Raw genomic sequence first — 20,909 nt, forward strand, 5'->3', positions numbered from 1 at the left:
TTTCTGTGATGTTCCATGGGAGTAGGTGAGGGGGCAGAAGGCAGGGGACCCGGCAGTATGAGAACCCTTGGCATGTCTTAAGGACTGAGATGGGGACCAAATAGAAGAGCATGGACTGAAAGGTATGTCGGGAAGAAGGCTCTACATGCTCTATTTTCTCCAGTATATATACATATATATATATATTTTTTTAAAATAAATTTATTTATTTATTTTTGGCTGCCTTGGGTCTTCATTGCTGTGCACAGCCTTTCTCTAGTTGCGGAGAGTGGGAGCCGCTTTTCATTGTGGTGCGCAGGCTTCTCATTGCAGTGGCTTCTCTTGTTGCCAAGTACGGGCTCTAGGCGTGTGGGCTTCAGAAGTTGTAGCTCGTGGGCTCTAGAGCACAGGCTCAGTAGTTGTGGTGCACGGGCTTAGTTGCTCCGCGGCAGGTGGGATCTTCCCGGACCAGGGTTCAAACCCGTGTCCCCTGCCTTGGCAGGCAGATTCTTAACCACTGCGCCACCAGGGAAGTAACATCCAGTATATATTAAAAATACTATTAATTTATTTAAGATTATATTCTATATATATAGAATATATATTTATATAGAATATATGACTGAATAGTCTAAAATATATAATGTTCTTATATACATGGCTATTGTGTACCGCCTGTCACTCATAACTAGAACACAAGTTCCCATCAGGGCAGGGATCTTTGTCCTGTCCACTGCTGCTCACCCAGCCAGCACCTAGAATGATGCCTGGCACACAGCAGGTGCTCAATACATATTTTCTGAATGAATGAAGATCGTCTCTGGATATTCAGAGGTCAATAATAACCATGAAGAGTCTTTCAAAATAGTGTGGAAATAAGCTCTTAGGTCAGAGTCTCTGGCCCCGACACTTCCTCTTTGACCTGTTGCCTGGGTAGTGGGCTCTCCCTCTGCCACATGAGCTGTGGACAGTTAGCTCGTACTGTGGGGAAGATCAGGGAGAACAGGAAGAAGAAATGTGAAAGAAAGACCCAAGCCACAGCAACAAGGCTCTACCAATGAGCTGGTAGGTAAGGTAAAGTGACCAGCTGGTGGCTTTGCTTATCCAGTTAAACAGGATTCATGGCTTAGGGAAGCTGTACCCTCTCCTACCCAGAGCCACTAGAAGCCAGGAGAGGTTGCCCTGGAAGGCAAGAGCCATGCAGTGGGAGAAATGTTCGCGTCGTGCAAATCGATTCAGGCATTAGGCGGAATCACCGTTAGAAGCTGGCAACCCTCCCTGACTGGCAGCTGCCAGCACAGCCTAATTAATCCAGCAGCCGTAGTGGAGAAGAACATGACACTTCATGACTGATAAACAAGCCTAAAAATAGGCTCCATCTTTTCTCCAATGCCCCTCCACCCCCACCAGATTCCCTCCCCTCATGGGCTTCAGTGGGAGGGGACTGGAGTGATGCTAGGGATGAAGTGAAAATGAAACAACAAAAGAAAAGCCCCACCCTCACATGATTCTGGACAACAGGTTTTATTTAGAATCGCTGTTCCAGAGTTTGATTAGTATCTTGCCTCCTTTCCCTGGATGCCAGTTGAAACCAGGATTTTTGAAGACAAGCCAAGAAATACCACTTATTTGGTTAACTGAACTGGATCAAAGGCCCAAGGACAACCACCAAATGTACTAATGTATTAGAACTAATGTAATGTTCTAAATGCATTAGGCAGTCACCCAAATGTACTGCACATAACAGTGTATCAGACGCTATAGGAAGGGCCAGAGAGTGGAGTAACCCCACAGTACTGGGAGATAAGAAGCAAGTACTAAAAGGATAAATGGCATTTGAAAAAGACATTATGCTCAATTTAAAAATGGGCAAGGGATTTCAACAGACGTGTCTCTGAAGAAGACATATAAATGGCCCATGAGCACATGAAAAGATGCTCAATGTCATTAGTCATTAGGGAAATGCCAATCAAAACTCAAGCAAGATACCACTTCCCACCTACTAGGATGGCTGTAATCAAAAAGACGAACAATAACAAGTGTCGGTGATTATGTAGAGAAATTGGAACCCTCATACATTGCTGGAGGGAGTGTAAAATGGTGCAGCCGCTTTGGAAAACAGTCTGGAAGTCCCTCTCCCCACCCACTAGTAGCCTGGCTTGGCCTGGGAACTCAATGGGAAGCTTATGTTTGGAATTTTATTTTATTTTATTCTATTTACTTATTTTTTTGGCCATGCCATGCAGCCGGCAGGATCTCAGTTCCCCAGCCAGGGATTGAACCCAGGCCACAGCAGTGAAAGTCTGTAACCATAACCACTGGGCCACCAGGGAACTCCCCATGTTTGAAATTTTAGAACAAATGATAGAAAGAAAAAATGGACAATTCAGACCCACCCACAGCAGCCATGATGGTAACGGCAGAATGAAAAGGTCAGTTTCACTTAAAGATGGCTGTCATCATTGCTGCTCTTGGCCTCTTGGAGCTGCCCTGAGAGCTGTCCATTCTCAAGCCTCCAGATAATTCTGTGGACCACTAACATCCTTACACAAAATGTCCTTTCTGGTCAAGACAGACTCAGAGAGGAGGCCCTGATGACACAGGCACTGAGTACTTCCAATGCCCCAGATAGTTGCTTTGGGTAATAAATCAATAAAGCAGTTTCTGAGTGTGATTTGTCTTCCCATACAGATTGACGTAAGGAAGAGAATGCATTCCCTTTGCCAGCTCGTGAATTCAGGTCCACAGGACATTGATATTTCTCTGCGTTAAGTTATTTATTTATTTGGCCACACTGCGTGACATGTGGGACCTTAGTTCCCTGACCAGGGATTAAACCCGCGTCCCCTGCATTGGAAGCGTGGAGTCTTAACCACTGGACCACCAGGGAAGCCCCTCTGTGTAAGTTATTAAGTGGGCACTGGAACATCTTGGCTACTTCCAGTCCAACTCTCAGGACCCACTTCCCTGTGGTCAATGAAGGGGTCCACAACATGCTACAGTGACATCAGGATTATTTTGAGCTTAAGACATTTGAGAATCCAACAGTCGCAGAAAGACACTTTTTCTGAACTCCCCTTATCTGCATAAAAACACAACCTCCCAAAAGAATTCAACTGTCATAAATCCCCTCTCCGTGAGTTTCGCAACCAGAGAAGATTGACTCCGATCACCAGAGAAAAGAATTAAGCACCAGGATAAGAAATCACCTAAACAGACATTGTCACAATGTCTATCTTGTCTCCCATCCATTCTCCTAAGGCCTCATTTATTTTTCATACAAGACATTTGTTTTCCCATAAGTCTCTTTTCTCTCCCTCCCTTATTAAAAATGGTATATAAGGGCTTCCCTGGTGGCACAGAGGTTAAGAATCCACCTGCCATCGCAGGGGACACGGGTTCAGGCCCTGGTCCGGGAAGATCCCACATGCTGCGGAGCAACTAAGCCCGTGAGTCACAACTACTGAAGCTCGCACGCCACAACTACTGAAGCCCATGCACCACAACTACTGAAGCCCGCGCACCTAGAGCCCGTGCTCTGCAATAAGAGAAGCCACCGCAGTGAGAAGCCTGCGCACCGCAACAAGGAGTAGCCCCTGCTTGCCGCAACTAGAGAAAGCCAGTGCGCAGCAACGAAGACCCAACGCAGCCATAAATAAATAAATTAAAATTTATTTTTTTAAAAATGGTATATAAGCCCCAAATTCTAACCACACCTTTGAGTCACATTTTTCTGGATGCTCTCGCCTATGTACATGAATAAAAACTTGTCTTTTCTCCTGTTAATCTGTCAGTTTCAATTTAATTCTCGGGACCCAATCACCAATAACTAAGTAGACTGAAGAAAAGTTTTTCCTCCTTGACACCACTCATAAGACGGACAGATGAACTTACAAATAATGGAATCGGTTGACCTAGGACCCTACTTTGATCAGAATACAAGAACCATGTCTTAATTATTAAGAGATTCTCTCCAACACCAGAGCAATTTGTTACACACTGTCAATTTCAATACACACTCATTTAATGAATCACAATTACAAAGCAGCCTCACCAACATGGCAGTCTCATGACCTGTGCATGCAGGACATGGGTTAACTCGAGGTGGGTTAACTCTAGTTTGTAACTACAAAGTAGTAGGTTTGGTTTACTTTTATGATTACGAAAATACTTATTATTTTATAGTTATGTCACATACCAATTTTTTCTTTCTTTCTCTCTTACTAAACCATAATCTCCCTGGTTCTGAGATAAAATAATGGACCTACTTTAGATTTGTGCAAAAGGAGCTAAAGGTATTTTTTTTTCCTGTGCCTCACTGGTTATTCATTTATGTATGCTGGAGGAGAGATGAGATAATATCTGAAACAGACTTTAAGCATAGAAAATTAGGGTTGAAAAGGATCTGAAAGGTTGTCCATTTTAACCACCTACTTGATGTTTGAATCTACTCAAGGACAGCCTGACAAGGGTGTGTTCTGCTTATGCTCAAACACCCCCCGCAGCAGCATAATTGACTATAAGTCACCTTACTTTGCTCTCTGATGGCTCAAATACTTAGACTTCTTAAACTGAGCCTAAATTTTTCTCCTGGCATTCTCACCCATTGGTCTTAGTCTAATTGGTCCTCTTGAGGTCATCTAGAATACATAGCCTAATCCTTCTCCCACCTGATCAAACCATTATACACCCCAGTCTAGCTTTTCTAGGTTAAATGTCCTTGGTTTCTTCTGGTATTCTTCATATCACTTGGGTTTCTAGTCCTAAGATTCATATGAACAATTCTGGAAAAGTTCAGTAAGTAGGAGAGACTCACCCTACCAGACATCAAGACTCCTTATAAAGCTGTAGTAATTAGGAATTTTAGGACTATATTCTCAAATTCTGTTTAAAAACAACCTGGTTGGGGAGATCAGCTCGGTGCTTTGTGACCGCCTGGAGGAGTGGGATAGGGAGGGTGGGAGGGAGATGTAAAAGGGAGGGGATATGGGAACATATGTATATGTATAACTGATTTAATTTGTTATAAAGCAAAAAATAAAAAAATTAAAAAAAATTAAAAAAAAACTGGAAGAAAAACAAAAATATATATATATTAATAGAAAAAATAAAGCTAAGGAAATGGAAAAAAAAACAAAAAAAAACCCAACCTGGTTGGCATTTTAATTAGTTTTGCCTTAAATTTATAATTGACTTGGGAATTGATGGCAACTTTATTACATAGCTTTTCCCATCCATGAATATTCTCATTTGTCTAGGTTTTTCAAAATGTCCTCTGCTAATGTTTTATATTTTCCTCTGAAAAGATTTTGTATATCTTGTGGATTCTTTACTGGCTACCTTTAGGTTTCCTTTCTCTTATAAATGAAATTTTTAAAAATTATTTTTTCCATTTATTGCTCCCACTCTATAATAGTGTTACTGATTTTTGTATTATGAATTTTATACCCAGCAATCTTGTCAAATTCTCAAATTGATGTTAACGATCAGTCATAAATCTGATCAGGTCATGAATTACTATTATTATACTCTGAGGTATTTGATTTGCTAAAGTTTCATATAGGATTTTCCTGTCTATGTTCTTAACTGAAATCAGTCTATAAGCTTCCCTTTTATACTGTTATTGTTCAGTTTTGTTATCAAGATTCATGTGGTGGGCACTATTAGTTGCCTTCCCAGCCATCACCATGTATTTCCCACCCCCTTTCTTAGAAGCAGATCATGCCTCTCTTGAACATCTTTCCTTTTTAAATCAGGGAGGAAAATCTCACATCTCATTGGCTGGAACTAGGTCACATGCCATCCCTAGCTGCAAAGGTGGCTGGGAAAATAAGTATCTGACATTTTCAACCCATGAAATACTTAGAAATTTTTACATTTCTAAATGATGAAGGAGTTCATTTATTGTTGCTACCAATTTCTTATTGTCATGCTTTTTAATCAGTCAACAGGATCTACACAATCAGTCAACAGGATCTATTGATTTTCTGGTATTTGAGACTGGTTTCTGGCCTACTTTGTATAATCAGTTTTTGTACACTTTCATGTGTGTTTGAAAGGCATGTTGGTTCCAGGGTCTATTAATGTCCACTAGATCAAGCTTGTAATTCTGTCATTTACATCTTCTCTATGTTTGTTCAATTGTTTGTCTATTCGATCTATCAGTTTATTTATTTATTTATTTATTTATGCGGTATGCGGGCTTCTCACTGTTGTGGCCTCTCCCGTTGCGGAGCACAGGCTCCGGATGTGCAGGCTCAGCGGCCATGGCTCACGGGCCCAGCTGCTCTGCGGCATGTGGGATCTTCCCGGACCGGGGCACGAACCCGTGTCCCCTTCGTCGGCAGGCGGACTCTTAACCACTGCGCCACCAGGGAAGCCCTATCAGTTTATTAAACAAGTAGGTTAAAATCTCCCATTATAACTTTAGGCCACTTGTGATTTTGTCAGTGTTGCCATATCTTTGTTGAGCTAGGTTCAGGTTTAGGGTTCAACACACATTATTATTGTGATTACTGACACATTTCGCTTTATCATCTGACAAACAAAATTTGTTTTCCATTTACTGTGCTTTTTGTAGGCTTCTCTTTGTTCTTCCTCTGCCTTCTATTGGATTGGTCAAGTTTTCTCTTGGAAGTTACATATTATTTTACTATTCTTTTAGAGGTTACCTTTACATTTTGAATACACGTATTTGCCTTAAATTTAAAAAAAATTTATTTATTTATTTGGCTGAGCCAGGTCTTAGTTGCAGCATGTGGGATCTTTTAGTTGTGGCATGCAGGCTCTTAGCTATGGCATGCAGTATCGAACCTGGGCCCCCTGCATTGGGAGCATAGAGTCTTAACCGCTGGACCACCAGGGAAGTCCCTGCTTTAAATTTTTTTAAATTAATAAACATCTTTTTTTTTCTTCCTAGATGATATTAGCAACTTAGAGCACGTTTTTTTTTATAATACTTACTACACTTTCATCTTCTGTTATTATTGTCTGTTATTTAAATTCCACAAATATACTTCCAATTACTAATTATTCATATATTTGAAACATTCTATGCTCATTCAGATTTGTCTAGATGTTTACCAATTTCTTTGTTTACTATTACTTCTAGATTCCCCCCTCTTGTTTCTTGGTTTCAATTTCCTTTTACTTCAAGTACAACCTTTAGTAGTTCTTTCAATCTGTGTCTCTGAGTAGTAACCTTTCTCAGCCCTTGATTGTCAAAAATGATTTTTTTTGCACCATTCTCAGTCCCAACACCCCATTTACATGCACCAAGGCCACACTTCCTGTCCCCTTATAGGAATGACATCCACAGCCCCTAGATGTCAGGGCCCACGCTCAGTTCTGACACCCCCCAGCTTACTTAGCATTAACTCATCTGCTTTCCACTCCAGTTAGTTTCCTCTTTATTTCTAGTACCTGACGATTTCCCTTTCTTTGCTTTGAAATCAGCTTTATATTGTTATATTTCATCCTGTGTCTGTCATATGAGGTGCGGGGAGGGTCCGTATTAATCCTTTTAGTTATTATTACTGGAAGTCCAGATATTCTATGTATAACAAATTTCCCTCTTACTAATGTTTAGTATTCTCCTTTAAAACAAATGTCATATATTTTGATAGAGAAAACAGACATGACAGAGACAGCTGGACACTTCTTGTTCTGTTTCAGGAAACGTTATAAAGTTTTCTAATTTCTTGAATTTGGTACACAGGGAACATTCCCCAGGCAATAACTGTGGAAAATGCAATTGTCTGCCGAGAAATGGAATTTTCTGTAGGTTTGTATCTATTTTCTGGCACCGCCCCCCCCACACTTCTCTTTGCTCTACAGAGGTGATCGATGCTCCATATTTGACTTACACCCTTTGCACTAAGAATGCCACAGCAGCATATTGAGAAACCTCTCTCCTCAAGGAAGCCATCCCCAGGCTAGACCTGGAGCTCAGCTACTCCTGCAAATCAACAGCTGGCTGCAGGCTGCACTGGTTCCAAATCCTGGGCATTCACGGCTACTGATAGATGAACAAGATCAATCTCATTTGCATTTCATCGTGACTCAGGAATTCCCTGGTACGGCTTCCCTGGGAAGATTAAAATGTGTTGATGTAATCAGCCCAGTGTCAGGATATTGGCCTGAGAGATTTCCAAATACCCTGGTGACAGAACACAAACCCTCCCAGCAAGAAGAAATAGTCCCCTTCAGCCTGTTGAAGGGTAGAGGTCATACAAGAATGGGGGAATCCAAATATGGCTCCTCTCAGAAACACTTGACCGTGGCACTGAGCATGGAGAAATATTCACAAGTGTCAGTGTTTAAACTGCAGACACAGTCCAGCTACAATGCTGGAAGTGCCTTCTGAATGAGAAATGGCCAATAGGAGAGGCCATATATGGTGGTAAAGAGTATTCACGGAGATGACAGCAATGACCACAATGGTCATTATGCTGGTTCACTGTCATAGACAGTTACTTTTGAGAAAATATGGCACGTGACTACAAATGTTCTGATCCAGAAAAGTGAAAGGAAGAAAATGACCTGGAAGGGGGGTGTAAGGTCGGGAGAAGATCAGACAAGCCCCAACAATCAATTATGTCATTAGTGATAAGAAAACAGAAGAGATTAAAGAATGTATTTTGCAAAACAGAAATGGCAGTCCTGATCAGCGCTGGTTGATGATCCTTGAATCTTTACCCTTTCAGAGGAGAGATGACAACCTCTACCTTGGGAAGGATGGGTCTACTTGAGAAACAGAAACCACCTGAGTACTCCATATCACTTTGGTCACAGGTGACCAGTGGTTTTGTCATCTCCCTTTGCGGACACCCGAGTGGTCACTCGGCAGGAAGTGGAAATCTTACTGAGTCAAGACCCCAACAGCACACGGCCACATTCAGCACCTACTTTTGTACAACTTACAGGCAAAGCTGCCTCTTTCCTTCTGCTAACCCAGGACCAAGGGTGAAGACAAAGTCCTTTAATTCTTAAGATCAGATTTCATCTTTAACATGTCGTGGAAGGGTTGGGAGAGGTAAGAGGAAAGCTCCTCCTGACGAAAACGCACTTGAGGACTATTTTGCAGAATGCAGGGCTTTCTGTTTTTGGCAGCAACCAGACTGGCAGTTTTGGAGAGCGGATGTAAAGACTTTCCAAGTCACCTTTTTATCCCAGACAGTCACAGCCTCTACCTCAGTCTTTTTTTTTTTTTTTTTTTTTTTGCTGTACGCGGGCCTTTCACTGTTGTGGCCTCCCCCGTTGCGGAGCACAGGCTCCGGATACGCAGGCTCAGCGGCCATGGCTCACGGGCCCAGCCGCTCTGCGGCATGTGGGACCTTCCCGGACTGGGGCACGAACCCGCGTCCCCTGCATCGGCAGGCGGACTCTCAACCACTGCGCCACCAGGGAAGCCCTCTACCTCAGTCTTGCAGTGGGGCTGGGTGGGAGCCCCTGGGCAGGGTGGGCGCCCGGAGGCATAGCACCAGCTGCCAGGACTCACCTGTTGAGATACACGCGTTTCTCCGTGAACTGCCCGTTCCCATGGTGAGGGTCCTCGAAGGGCTCGTTCTGGACGACCTCCACCCCTTCTCCTCGGTCGCTCTGTTCGTGGCTGTGCTTGCTGATCATGTACAGCTGTCCGATTTTGTACTACAAAACACACAGACACAGAGGGGTCAGACCCATCGCTCACCTCCGAAAACTGCCCCCGCACCACCACCGCTGCTGCGCCGCAAGCAACTCAGAGCATCAGCGCTTTCTGCTGAGAAAAGAAAGCAGGCACGTGGGCCTGATGTTACTCTTCCTTAGGAAGAAGGTGGAGAACGAGCTGTGAGTAGAAAGCAGAAACGGCCCGTTCCTGTGAACACTTTGCATCACCTTGGCAGATGCTTGCCGGTGTGGCCGATGGCCTTCAAGGTTTGGCAGCCGATCAACCATGGGTAGCGGCCGGGAGGTGGGCACGCCGGAGTCTCCCTTTCCACTCTGGCCCTACAGGGTTAAGTGGTGCTGAAGTCCTATTCTGCTTGGCTCAAGACAGGCTCAGACAGGCTAAGGTTTGTGATTTCTGTGCCTTCTTTCTGCCTGATTAACTGCATTGCTGGGCACAAGAGGATTAGATGTCACCTGTCTCTTCCATCGCCTCTCTCAAAGTGTTCAACTCTCCTGGAGGCCTCTGTCCCATAGAATGGTGGTTCTTAAAGGTGGCTGGACGTTAGAGTCACCTGGAAGCTTTAAAAAAAAAAAAAAAAAACCCTCCAGATGCCCAGGCCCCATTATGAGTGGAAACTGTGGACCCACCTTTAGGCTGGTCCACAAGGAGGAAAATCTACAGTATCTTTAAGTCCTGGGGCCTTAGTGCAGGGCCTTCCAGGCTGAGATGCCAGAAGTTACATGTGCTTACACGAAAACGATAAAATGGAATAACATGTAATGTGAACACTTTCCGTGCTGCCTGTATCTCTGAGCTGTTCCATTCTCTTTCTTGCCTCTCTGAAAACCCTGGGGCCAGCAGGCATCTCTTCACCCAGTGAACTTCCAAAGTGACAAAACTAATCTGACGGAGGGGAAAAGAAGAGAGAGAGGAAGGAGGGAGTCAAAAGACTTTTGCACCGAGGAAGTCTGCTCAGAATCAGCAGGCAGGGCGATGAGACGCTGCTGTGGTCCTTCCACAGGTTCGGTGTGAAACAACACACAGTGGGGGCATCATCAAGGCCTGAGGGATGGGGGGAAGGGGCCTGAGTCTGCAGCAGGCTAGTGACGGCTCCGGGTTATTCCCAAAGAGCCCAGGCCAGCAGGTATGTAGGTCCCCTGTCTATGTGCATAAGAGAGAGAAATAGATTTTAAATTAAGGGGGCATGTATAATGTACAAGTCAACAGTGCAGTCAGTTCCAAAGCTGAGAGGACACACACGTCCAAAGGTCCCTCTTCCATTCTGCGGCAGGTGCCGGGAGGAGAGTGTGAAGAGAATGGGAGAGGCTCTGGCGTGAGGCCAGCCTGAGGGACCAGGCCCAGTAACCATGACAATGGGAACAGCAGCTTTCTGGCTCTTCTCAAAGGGCAGTGCTTCCTGTCTGTGCCACGCCTCTTCCCCAGAAGGGTCTGCATTTAAAATGCTTTTAATGTAACTGTGTGTGTGTGCTGAGGATAAGAGCAGGGAGAGGAGAGAGGAAAATCGAAGATAAAATTTATTTTTAAACAAATTTTGGGATTAGAAACTTGCCTTGGCTTCCCCTCTTTCCTTTGCTCATAAAGACTGACTAATACTGTTTCAAGGAGGAAGACAGTGAGAAAAAGTTTACAGATTGGAGATACGTGAGATCAACACTCTACCTTATACAGATGGGCACACAAGCCTGGAACAGCATGTCCAGCTGCCCAGGGGGTGGAGATTTCACTGGCAGTTGCTTTGTACTTGGAGTTCAAAAAAATACTTGTTTACTTACAATGGAATATTACTGTGCCATAAAAAGGAAGGAAGTATTGATACTGATACTGCTTAATGTGTGTTACCAGTTGAATTGTGTTTTCCCAAAATTCATATGTTGAAGTCCCAGTACCTCAGAATGTGACCTTATTTGGAGATAGGGCCCTTACAGAGGTAATCAAATTAAAATGAGGTCATTAGGATGGGCACTAGTCCAATAGGACTGTTTTCCTTACACAAAGGGGCAAGTTGGACAGAGACACTCACAGGAAGAATACGAGATGAAGCGATGCACGAAGATGGCCATCTACCAGCCAAGGACTGACCTGGAACAGATCCTTCCCTCCCAGCCTTCAGAAGGAACCAGCCCTGCCTGCTGACACTTGATCTTTGACTTCCACCATTCACAACTGTGAGCCCTTACAACTCTGGTTGGTTAAGCCACCCATTCTGTGGCGCTTTGCTATGGCAGCCTGAGCAAACCCATACAATGGGTACGGGGCTTCCTTCTAGGGTGATGAAAGTGTTCTGGATCTGGATAGAGGTGGTGGTTGCACAATATTGTGAATGTACTAGATGCTGCTGAATTGACTTTAAAATGGTTAATTTTGTGTTATGTGATTTCCACCTGGTGGAAAGGGAATGCTGCCGCCATTCCAGTAAACAATGAATGTTTGCCGGTCATCAAGCCATTAGCCACTGTAGCCACACAACGCCCCCCACCCCCAGCCCCAATGGTGTGCCCTGAGGGGAATTCAGGATGGAGAAAAAAACGTAACATTCTGTGCTTTGGATACTGGCCCTAGACAGTTAAGATGTATATCTAAGGAATCATTTCAATGAGCCCAGATTCTTGCATCTTCCCACACATAAAAAAAACTCCAGGCCTTCCCTGGTGGCACAGTGGTTAAGAACCCGCCTGCCAATGCAGGGGACACGGGTTTGAGCCCTGGTCCAGGAAGATCCCACATGCCGCGGAGCAACTAAGCCCGTGCGCCACAACTACTGAGCCCATGCGTCACATCTACTGAAGCTCACGTGCTCTAAAGCCTGTGCTCAGCAACAAGAGAAGCCACCGCAGTGAGAAGCCCACGCACTGCAACGAAGAGGAGCCCCCGCTCACTGCAACTAGAGAAAGCCCACGCGCAGCAACGAAGACCCTACACAGCCAAAAATAATAAATAAATAAAAATAAATAAATTTATAAAGAAAAACAAAAAAAACTCCTATATATTCTGGCTCCTCCTTTACCTCTTTGGAGCAGTTTCTCAGAGCTCTAGGACTCAGTAAGCTCCCCAAATACAACTTAACTTGCATCTTTTAGGTTGTGCATTTTTCTTTAGTTGAAAACCTCAATTAAAAAAAAAAAAGTGTTGACCCCACTTCTGAAGCAGATACCCCTAAGCCAAAATGCTGTCAAGGGCTTTAGTCGGGGGTGGAGGGACTTGACAGAAGGGATGCCTATCCCTGGACCATCTCCAGGAGCTCCAACTCACTCACGCATGAAAATGTACGGGACCAAGGGCGACGCATGACACAGAAAAGCCATTAGCCAGACGCGAGTCAGCCTGGCTGCGCTCAGCTCGATTGCTTCCTGCCCTATTGAAAGGAAAGGGCCGAGGCAGCCAGAGGAGGGCCTGGCTGCCCAGCCTCATTGATCATTCTGGTGGCTCCTGAAAGAGCCATTGCAGGGCAGACACCAGCATTAGCTCACTAAGATAGCGTCAGTCTGTGGGCGACTGACAGACGCTGGATGCAGTAACGTGGGTGGCATTGTCGGGGGTGGCGGGACACTCAAGCCCAGACACTGAGGTGGTCAAGGGCCCTGCAGCTGTCACTTTATTCACGCTCAAGCAAATCAGGCCTGTTCTCTGGGTTGTGGCCATCTGAGCTGGGCCATCCAGAAGCAGAGGTTTTAAACCACAAACTGACTCAAAGACACATGCATCCAGAAGTTTCTCAATTAGAGCGGACAGGGCAGGACAGAGAGTCCTTCAACCATGTCTCAAAATCACCAGGAGATACTTTTTTAAGGAGATACTCCTTAAAAAAATGGCTGAATCCTGGGCCATTCCAGCCCTTTTACATTCACACTCTGAGGTAGAGGGAAGTTGGGGATCTTATCCAAATACACGCTAAAAGCTGAGAACCACTGCAGCAGAGAGTGGGGAAGGCCTTCATTAGTACTTGCTCAGTACCAGACGGTGCCAAGACCAAAAGTTTCCATCTTAGGGGGCCTGTTTCTTCTTTCCTCTTTTAACACTGAATTCTTGCAAAGCTCTATCACTAATTTAGTGAGAATACTACATCACAGATCATCAACTCCAAACAAACTTGTATGTGAAATGAAGGCTGCGAAATCCATAGACTCAGAAGGATTCTGAAGACATTGAAGCCAGAGAATCGATAACAGAATTGATAATGATGATTGTGGTGGTGATAAAGTAAAGCTTAACTGATTGCCTATCAGTGTGAGGCACCAGTTAGGTGCTTTATATTCATTTCTAAGATTCAGTGATTCAGACAGGTACAATGATTCAGACAGGTGCATATTTACAGATGAGGAAGCTGAGTCTCCGAGAGGCTAGAGACTTCCTCCTGCCACGTGGCTTCTAGGTGGCAGAGCTGGGGTTCGAAGACCATAGGTCTGTACTCTTTCTTCTCCACTCAGCTTCAGCCCTTATTTCTCTAACAGGTGAACTGCTTTAACAAACCTAGATCTCATTATGATGAACAAAGAGGGATGGTTCAGAGCCACTGCCTTTGAACTTTGCTATTTCAGAAGATGAAGAACAAAAGTCTGATATCATTTGAAAGATCAAAGTTCTTTAAACTGTGCGCACATATGGAATGGAGGAGCCATTTTGCTCTAACTTTGTAAAATCTACTGTTATCATTCCAGAGTTTGGGGTAATCATCATTACAGGCAATCAGGATTAGAGACAGCTCTGCGCTGCAGGGCTGAGCCTCCATGAGAGCCATCATCAGAACAGCTACCCCAAATAATTCTCTCTGTAGTCAAAAAAAAAATCATGGGGATGCAGATCTTTCCCATTTGCATGCAGCGTTGCATGTTTGATAAAGCTGCAGAACTCGAGGGAAGGCAGAGTTGCATAACATGCCTGGAAAAGCCAAGGGGTTTCATCACTTTGTACTTTTGCAAACTCTGTGACTGGGCACGAACAAGGTACTTAATACAGTTCACCTCAAACCTTGATTTTTAGAAAAGGTGACCCCAAGTCAAAACTCCTGATTATGGTAAGGGATTATTAACTGACCATCACCAACACCTAAATAGCATCCTTGCCGTTAGAAGTACTGGACCCAAAGTTTTAGGTTCAGTAGAACCCTAAGCTTTCACTTAACTGCCCCTTCCCCCAATTGCTGAGCTTCAGAGATCTCTGCAAGGCTAGGCTCCCATATTCCCCTCCATAAAGAACCAAGGGGGTGTCATCTTTCTTCCAATCCCTCCCTTCCTGCCCCCTTTCTCATCCTTCATCAGTCCCAATACCGTTTTCAAACATCTGATGTGAAAGGTGGGAACCACTGTTTTGCAATAAACATCACTCAGCCTGGATGGAGTTATTCCCTGATGTTATAACTCAGGTCTTCAAGCCCCCAGATCGGGAATCAGAATTTACAACTATTTCCACCTCTACCATCAAAACAGACGGATACCACACAATATGACAACCACGGAGAAATACCTGTCCCTCTGACTTAACCTGATATCATGTATGTTTCCATCTTTGAAATGTGCGTGATTCCTGCCTCTCTCACTCTGGCTGTGTGGAGAGAGGAAAGAGCAGAGGGTGATACAAGGTGGCATTCCTGGGAGTTTCCCACATTATTCACATCACCCTTAATGCTTTTCTTGGCTTTTTTTCCCCAGTCTGCTCTACTCTCAATACATGGACCTCAAAGCACAGTGGAGCAATTGCCTCACGATGCCCAAGGAGCCCCCTGAAGAGAGTGCCTGAAAGATAAAACATCACCCAGGACTCCAGTGCATTGCAGTCTTCACGCCAAGTGGTGCCAAAATTGTAATTCCACTCAGGGAAGGGGATGTGATGAGGCCAGATTTTAACAACCTCATATCAGAAAACTAGAGGCTAGAGCCAGCTGTTTTCTAGAATGTCACAGCACAGCTGAGGCAGTGGGACAAATGCTCTGGTCCAGCAGTCGGCAAACTATGTGGCCTGGTGCCTGTGTTTTTAAAATAAAGTTTTACTGGAACACAGCCGTACTCATTCATTCTGTGACTGCTCTCATGATACCACGGCAGACACCATGTGGTTCAAAGAGCTGAAAATATTTACTATCTGGTCTTTTACAGAGGAAGGTTGCTGACCCCTGTCTAGTGCAGCGCTACTGGGTCCAGCACTAACCAGCGCTGTCCGGGATGGTGGCCACTCACCATATGTAGCTTATGAGCATTGGAAATGGGGTCTGTGTGATGGAGGGACTGAATTTAAAATTTTCTTTCCTTTTAATTAACTTAAACTTTAAAACTGATACTCGGGCTTCCCTGGTGGCGCAGTGGTTGAGAGTCCGCCTGCCGATGCAGGGGATACGGGTTCGTGCCCCGGTCTGGGAGGATCCCATATGCCGCGGAGCGGCTGGGCCCGTGAGCCATGGCCGCTGGGCCTGCGCATCCGGAGCCTGTGCTCCGCAACGGGAGAGGCCACAACAGTGAGAGGCCCGCATACCGCAAAAAAAGAAAAAAAAAAAAAAAAAACTTAAACTTTAAAACTGATACTCGGGCTTCCCTGGTGGCGCAGTGGTTGAGAGTCCGCCTGCCGATGCAGGGGACACGGGTTCATGCCCCGGTCCGGGAAGATCCCACAGGCTGCGGAGCGGCTGGGCCCGTGAGCCATGGCTGCTGAGCCTGCACGTCCGGAGCATGTGCTCCGCAACGGGAGAGGCCACAGCAGTGAGAGGCCCACGTACCACACAAAAAAACCCCCAAAAAACTGATACTCGATTCAGCTATAAGAAAACTTTTACATATGTGTGAGACGCACCATTCAGTAGACATAAATCTACTGTTTAAACTGAAAATTTTTATGAAATCTCAGTTCACTTCAGGTACCTCTGATGAAATTTTAGCATCTGGCTTGAGATTGCTTATAAGTGTAAAACACACACTTAGTAACAACGGCAAAAAACTTAGTAACAACAACAAAAAAAGTACAGCTCATTAATAATTTTTAAATTGATTGCATATGGAAATGATAGTATTTTAGAGATACAGGGTTAACTAAAATATATTCTTAAAAATAACTTCACCTGTTTCTTTACATATGTGGTTTGCATTTGTGGCTCACATATTTCTATTGGATGGTGCTGGTCTAAGCCCTGAACTTGACCATCAGGGATGGAGAGTCAGGCCATCAATCCATACCAAGACTTCAGAGGCTGGCTGGTCAGGTCAAGGGTTTCCAAGCTAGTGAGGTGGGGCACTGGTAATAAAGGATACATTTGGAGAAGCTCTCCCTTTCTGAGGACTGGCATTACCTGGACCTCCAGAGAGGTGATAATTGTTCACTGTGTGCTATGGTGGAAAGCACTGCAGTTTTAAAATGGAAAACCTGCAGCCAAAGTCCTGATTCTGCCTTTGATGAGTTTTGTAACCCTAGACAATTGGCTTAACTGAGCCACGGTTTCTTATCATGGGACTAAGGGGCTTCCCAGGTGGCACAGTGGTTGAGAGTCTGCCTGCCGATGCAGGGGACACGGGTTCATGCCCCGGTCTGGGAAGATCCCACATGTTGCAGAGCGGCTGGGCCCGTGAGCCATGGCCGCTGAGCCTGCGCGTCCGGACCCTGTGCTCCACAACGGGAGAGGCCACAACAGTGAGAGGCCTGCATACCAAAAAAAAAAAAAAAAAAAAGGGGACTAAGAAAACACCTCATGGGACATGGTGAGAATCAAGTGTGAAAAAAACTTACAAGTTAATATGCTTTATAAAATGTCAAACTGTACGCTGTAGCAATGGCTCCTTCTGTTTGGCAACACATCTGACTGGGAGGTGAAGATCTGTTTCATTTGTTTCCATTTCGCTACCATTCTTTTTTTCAAAGGTCAAGTCTTATTTATTTATTTTTGGCTGCATTGGGTCTTCGTTGCTGTGCGTGGGCTCCCTCTAGTTGCAGCGAGCGGGGGCTACTCTTTGTTGCAGTGCATGCACTTCCCATTGCGGTGGCTTCTCTTGTTGCGGAGCACGGGCTCTAGGCGTGCAGGCTTCAGTAGTTGTGGCTCATGGGCTCTAGAGCGTAGGCTCAGTAGTGGTGGCGCACGGGCTTAGTTGCTCCACGGCATGTGGGATCTTCCCGGATCAGGGCTCGAACCTGTGTCCCCTGCATTGGCAGGTGGATTCTTAACCACTGCACCACCAGGGAAGTCCCTTGCTATGGTTCTATACAGGCTAAGAGAACAAGGCATCTGCCATACACACCCCTACAATGCAAAAATCGGGGAAAACCTGACCATCAGCCCAAGACCATCATTTCCTTCTGCAAAAACTGTATTAGATGGTAGTCAGATCAAACACTTCCCAAAACGTTGGAAAAAAACTTGGGAACATCCACTTATATGACGTCCCTAGGGCAGTCAAATTCACAGAGACAGAAAGTAGAATGGTTGTTGCCAGCAGGGGTGGGGAGTTAACGCTTAATAGGAGAGAGTTTCTGTGTGGGATGATGAAAAAGTCCTGGGGATGGATGGATGGTGTTGATGTTTGCATAACAGTGTGAATGCACTCAGCGCCACTGAACTGTACACTTAAAAATGGTTAGAATGGTAAACTTTATGTGATGTATATTTCATCACAATTCTTTAAAAAACCCGGAACACGTCATTCTCCCCCGTCGCTTACTTACTTCACGCCTCAAGGTGGCCATCTATCAGTGATTCTATTTTTATGATTGTGAAAAAGCTTTTTTTAGGACAGCGACTTCTATATTTGATGGATCTTTGGTTTGGAAGCTTATTTGTAGGTGCTGAGCCAAGGGGACAGAACTATAAAATGACTTCCCCCAGAGACAATGTTGCATGAGATGCCCAACTCCTGCCATGCCGGGGGAGATGCCTGGCGCGCTCTGCCCTAAACTTAAATGTCTTTTTTTTTTTTTTTCTTTTTGCGGTATGCGGGCCTCTCACTGTTGTGGCCTCCCCCGTTGCGGAGCACAGGCTCCGGATGCGCAGGCTCAGCGGCCATGGCTCACGGGCCCAGCCGCTCCGCGGCATATGGGATCCTCCCAGACCGGGGCACGAACCCGTATCCCCTGCATCGGCAGGCGGACTCTCAACCACTGCGCCACCAGGGAGGCCCTTAAATGTCTTTGACGTTAGCAATCTGGAGGATTCCTGTTGCTGATGTTCCCAAGCAACATGGTGCTGACTGTGACAGTGTTACAGACACACACCCTGACCGAAGGGAAAGAGTGATTAACCGAATACAAGTGCATTCTGATCCCGCCAACCTTAACTAGGGTCACTGAGAACCCCAGCTCCTTACTGAACAGGACTGTCACAGTTCATAGCCCAGCTCCTCCATTTGCCTGGGAGCAACTCTACAACAAGCCCAATTCCATTTCCTTTATTCCGTTGGGAAGGTATGGTGTGTATTTTTACCTCCATGGGCTGGATCTGATTTGGGTTCTGCAAAGACATGACTGGCTAGCCCCATCAGTCTTTCTGGCTCTGCGATTCAAATGTCCAGATTTCTCCATGTAGACAAGTGAGGTTTAAAAAAAAAAAAAGGTGTAAAGTTCCTTGGTGTTTCGTCAGCTCTCTCCCTGCCAGGTCAATAAAGCACGAAAACCAATATCCGATCCCACAAAGAAAATACAAACCTGCAGCTCATATTTCAGGATATCAGTGCTTCATCACATATTTATCTTTTCTCCCGGATCTTTATAAGCAGCTATCAGAGGTGCCTTGTTTATTACATAATACTGTGTCATAATACCAGGGTGCAGGAATGAAAAAGCTGATAAAAAGATTTAAGAAGGAGCTGGGTTATTGGACATTTAATTCAAAAATACACCTTCTGTGACAAACTAATATAAACAGCATTGTAGGCTGGTGCTTAACCCATTCTAAGTTTTGGACTAAACTGAATAGAAATAGAGCAACTCAATGCCAAGGGAAGGGCTCAGGGTATGCTTCGTGCTGGTGCAAGCAGAACTCTATGCCTGTGACTGTACAAAACTGCAAATTGTTTCTAGTACACTCAGCCATCCAGCAGCATAATCCACTTGACCGAGTACAGGAGGGTACAGTATATGAAAAGTATGAGTGCACATTTAAAAAAAATAAGTTTATTTATTTATTTTACTTTTGGCTGCATTGGGTCTTCGTTGCTGCACATGGGCTTTCTCTAGTTGCGGCGAGCGGGGGCTGCTCTTTGTTGCAGTATGTGGGCTTCTCATTGCGGTGGTTTCTCTTGTTGCGGAGCACGGGCTCAGCTGCTCTGCGGCATGTGGGATCTCCCCGGACCACGGCTCGAACCCGTGTCCCCAGCATTGGCAGGCGGCTTCTTAACCACTGCACCACCAGCGAAGTCCCAAGAGAGCACATTTTAACTGCTCCTTCCAACACTGACTCATCCTTGGGGGTGGTATTCTAGCCCTGAGAACTCATTTGATACACAAATTGAAAAGCCAAAATGATAACACACAGTTGAGTAGAGGCTACTTTATAAGCATCGGCTCAGGCAAGAGGTGTCATCCCCTGGTATTGATAAATGAGAAGCTGAACACGTTAGCCATTAGAGAGCAGCATGAAAACCCACAGAGAGAGCAAAGACAGGAACTGCCAGAACTCAGTTCAAAACCACAGGGGTAGTTGGCCCTTGAGGCAGAACATGGGATTTCTCCAGACGTTGGCTGGGGGATACTCTTGGTCCCTTCTCGTTCGTGCACTGAACAGAGTACATCAGGCTCTGTAGATACTGGAGGCAGAGCGATGAACGAGGTCGACCTGGTCTCCGGCGAAGAGGAGGGTTTCCTGAGTTCCACCTCGAAGACACAAGGCTGTGAGCTGAAGGAACTTGAGGCTGACATAAAAGCCATTGGACCATTTGCCAAGAAATGTGAAACCAACTGCAACTCAAGTAAATGGAGAGGTTTGGTAACAGGGCTGACTTTTAGAAAGCAATCAAGGCTCTTGTGTTTACTACAAAGCAGAAACCCACAGCCAATCACAAGACCAAAAAGGGAGAAAACTAAGATACAACATTTCCAGAAATATATCCTGCACCGTCTCCTTGCCACACCCTGCTGTGTCAATGCTCATCTCCTTAACCTTGGCCTCATAACCAGAGGTATTTCTAGGAGACAGGTCTATCTTTATGGGGGTAACAGGCTCTTTCTTGAATTAGAAAAGCCCCTGTTTGTGAAGCCTATTGTACCTAACAATCCTTCAGGAAAATGATGGGTGACATCAAGAGATGCTGTTGTTCTGGGGCTTCCCTGGTGGCGCAGTGGTTGAGAGTCCGCCTGC

The 20,909-nt window shown here is 45.2% G+C and overlaps 1 protein-coding gene across 1 annotated transcript in view; it reads right to left on the reverse strand.

Moving 5' to 3' along the window:
• PITPNC1 (phosphatidylinositol transfer protein cytoplasmic 1) overlaps positions 1-20,909 on the reverse strand; it is a 262,313-nt gene that overhangs the window by 121,070 nt on the left and 120,334 nt on the right. Inside the window, exon 2 of the mRNA XM_082602735.1 lies at positions 9,479-9,627. Coding sequence (XP_082458861.1) covers positions 9,479-9,627 — 149 coding nt within the window. The remainder of the gene's footprint in view (positions 1-9,478; positions 9,628-20,909) is intronic.

The sequence above is a fragment of the Mesoplodon mirus genome, assembly GCF_964341445.2.
Source record: "Mesoplodon mirus genome assembly, chromosome: 18".
NCBI classification, from domain to species: Eukaryota; Metazoa; Chordata; class Mammalia; order Artiodactyla; family Ziphiidae; genus Mesoplodon; species Mesoplodon mirus.